This window comes from Corvus brachyrhynchos, unplaced genomic scaffold, assembly GCF_000691975.1.
Source record: "Corvus brachyrhynchos isolate BGI_N302 unplaced genomic scaffold, ASM69197v1 scaffold305, whole genome shotgun sequence".
NCBI lineage: Eukaryota > Metazoa > Chordata > Aves > Passeriformes > Corvidae > Corvus > Corvus brachyrhynchos.
In genome coordinates this window covers 69,982-72,852 of record NW_008239284.1, presented here as the reverse complement: position 1 = coordinate 72,852, position 2,871 = coordinate 69,982, and the positions used below count along the sequence as shown (strand labels likewise).

General features: G+C 65.0%; 1 protein-coding gene across 1 annotated transcript; it reads right to left on the bottom strand.

Moving 5' to 3' along the window:
- Positions 1-810: 810 nt before the first annotated feature.
- CYSRT1 (cysteine rich tail 1) lies at positions 811-2,862 on the bottom strand. The gene has a single exon (XM_017740350.1). The coding sequence runs from the start codon at positions 2,499-2,501 to the stop codon at positions 2,079-2,081; it is 423 nt and encodes a 140-aa protein (XP_017595839.1). The 5' UTR covers positions 2,502-2,862; the 3' UTR covers positions 811-2,078.
- Between the last annotated feature and the right edge of the window lie 9 nt (positions 2,863-2,871).

Genomic DNA, 2,871 nt, shown 5'->3' with positions numbered 1-2,871 from the left:
CGCCGCCGCGCGCCCTGGCCTCTCCCCCGCCCACCCCCCCCTGCGAGCCGCACCCCCCCGGCCACCCACCGCCCTGGGAGCTGGGCCAGGCAGGGGGTCCGGACGGGGGGGGCCAAACTGACAGGGCCAAACCTCTGCCAAGCCACTGCCACCCCACCCCATGTCCCAGGGGGGTGGGATTTCAAGAGTGGTGGGCTTCCAGGCAGTGGCAGGCTCTTGATGGTCTCCCAGCAGTGGTGGGCTCCCAGGGGCTGTGGGCTTTCAGTGGGATCTCAGCGTGGTGGCATCCAGGCAATGCTGGGCATCCAATGCTTGTGGGGTCTCAGTGCAGGTGGGCTCCAAGCAATGGCAAATACCAAGCCATGGTGGGCTCCCACTGCTGATGGACTCCTGGGAGGGTCACAGCCAGCCCCAAAGCCCATCCAGCTGGCCCAGCCAGGAACTTCCCTTTGCCAGGCCCTTCCTCAGCCTCTCCCAAAGACTCACGAAGTCTTTCCAGACAGGACAGTCACCCAGCTTGGCAGGGCTGCAGGAGCAGTATGTATTGGGAACGCCTGGGCTGTATTGGGAACGCCTGGGCACTGCTGGATCCAGGCTGGCACTGCTGGATCCAGGCTGGCACTGCTGGATCCAGGCTGGCAGCGGGGCACCAGGCAGTAGCCAAAGAGCTCATCGAGAGCCGCTGATGTCAGCAGGGCAACAGTTAAGCCTTGTTTGGAGGCTTTAGCATTGCCCTTGCACACCCACCAGGGAAAGCAAGAAGTGACACGGGAATCCCAGAAAAGCCAGGGTGGAGGGAAGAGGCACACCTTGGCAGGGCAGGAGAGGGCTGTGATTTTATTTGCAGCACCCTGAAGTCATCTGCAAACACAGGCACTCCTCCCAGCCCCGGCTCCCGCAGGCAGCTCTGCAGCAGCCATGGAGCAGCTGCCGCCTGGCAGAGCGGCTGTCCCTGGGACGCCAGCTCCGGGGAGGACTGCCAGCACCAGGGAGCGCTGCCAGCAACACGGAGGGACGTCAACACCACGGCGGGACACCAGCACAACAGCGGGCTTGTTCCAGGTCGATGGCAGCAGCCCCAGCCGAAAGCCCAGCCGGGAGGTGCCCCAGCACTCTGGGAAGAGTCAGCAGAGCAGGCTCCTCCCGCCCTCCTCCGAGCGCAGGGAGTTGCAGAAGGCGAATGTGGGGGCTCTGCATTCCCAGCAAGGTGCCCCAGTGCTGCCCCGCTGCTGGAGCTGGGCCAGCCCTCTGCACTGGACCCGGCTCTGGGGTGCAGATGGGGCGAGAGGTTGTGCCCAGCACCCCACAAGCCTGGCAGGAGGAACAGAATGGGGCTGGGGGTTTCCTGGCACTGGGATATGAATGCCCACATCCATGCTGTGCCATCAGGTGCTGCCCTGGAGCACGGCCCAGCGCTCTGCCATGCTTTGGCTGTCTGTCTTTCCTGTCTCAGTCCCTCTGTCCATGGGCAGTGTGGTGAGGAGGAGCAGGACCCAGATGGAGCTTGGTGCAGGGTGCCAGCAGCATCCCCGTGGTGCTGTGGGAGGGGGGACGACTCACTTCTGGGGAGGTGGGTCCCTGTTCCAGCTGGAGGCTCGTCCCTGGCTCCTCTCCACTGCTCCAAGACAGTGACAACGATGTCCTCCTCTGCCACGAACAGGGCTGCCAGCAGCTGCCCCAAACTGCAAACCCACCTGCTGGCAGCTGGGCACTGCCCACGCCTTCCCAGGGTGGAGGTTTCCCAGCATGGGGAGGCTGGCAGGGGCACTGTGCAGGACTGCAGGCTCACAGCACTGCCCCATCCCCAGTGCAGTCACTTCTCGGTGACATCTGTCCCAGCACACATCATCCTCAGGGCTCCCGGGCCCCACGGCCCAGCTGGCAGGTGCCCATCCCCAGCACATCTGGCTGCAGAGTTCACAGGTGAAAAGCAATGTCAGAGCCCAGCCAGTGCCAGCTGCCAGCTCTGCCAGGTGCCAGGGCAGCTTCCCGGGGTGCCCAGGCCAGCAGCCATGTCCCTGTGGGGTCACCCAGCCCCATCCCATGGTCAGCACGTCCAGTGGGTGCAGGGAGGGCCCTTAGGAGATGACACAGCGGCACTTTGGGCACCAGGAGCAGCACCTGCAGAAGCCACATCGCCTGCCAGCCCCCTGCTCTGGGCCCTTGGGTGGCTTGTCCAGGGTCACGGTGTAGAAGGAGGCTGATGATTCCCCATTGGGCATCCTCAGGCTGGCATAGGGGTTGTAGGGACGTGACCAGGACTTGTCCACGGTGATGGTCGGGCTGTTCCAGCCATTAGCGAGGTCTGTCTGCTCCTCCATGCCGTGGGTGGGCACGGCCGCGGGGTTGGCGATGACGGTGGGCTCATCCCTCAGGTAGCGCGTGATGAAGCTCTGCTGGAACTGCTCCCGTGGGATGTTGACGCTGGCGTAGGGGTTTTCCACGGTGATCCCACGATCCATCTCACTGCCCCTTGTCAGCACACGTGGCCTGTCTGGCATTGCCCACCCCCTGCGGGACAGAGACCCCGCTAACCCGGGGTGTGGGGGTGTCAGTGCTGGGGTTGTTCTCACAGCAGGGCAAGGGGAAGGGACCCCCCGCAGACCCCACTGGTTTGGGTGCAGAGCTGTGCTCCCCACTCCCTGCCAACCCCAGGGAACCCCGACACGGTACACATGGACCCCCCAGAGCCAGGAGGGGTGCGGGGGGTGAGCAGGGCACTGGGAGGGCAGGAGGGGGTGCTGGCTGGGACACAGAGTGCAGGCAGGGCGGGGCAGGTGGGGTGGGAATTTCTCGAGGGGCACAGCTGGAGGGACGGAAGTGGGGAGAGGAGCGGGAAGAAACGGGGTGCAGGGGAGAGGCAGGGGGGGG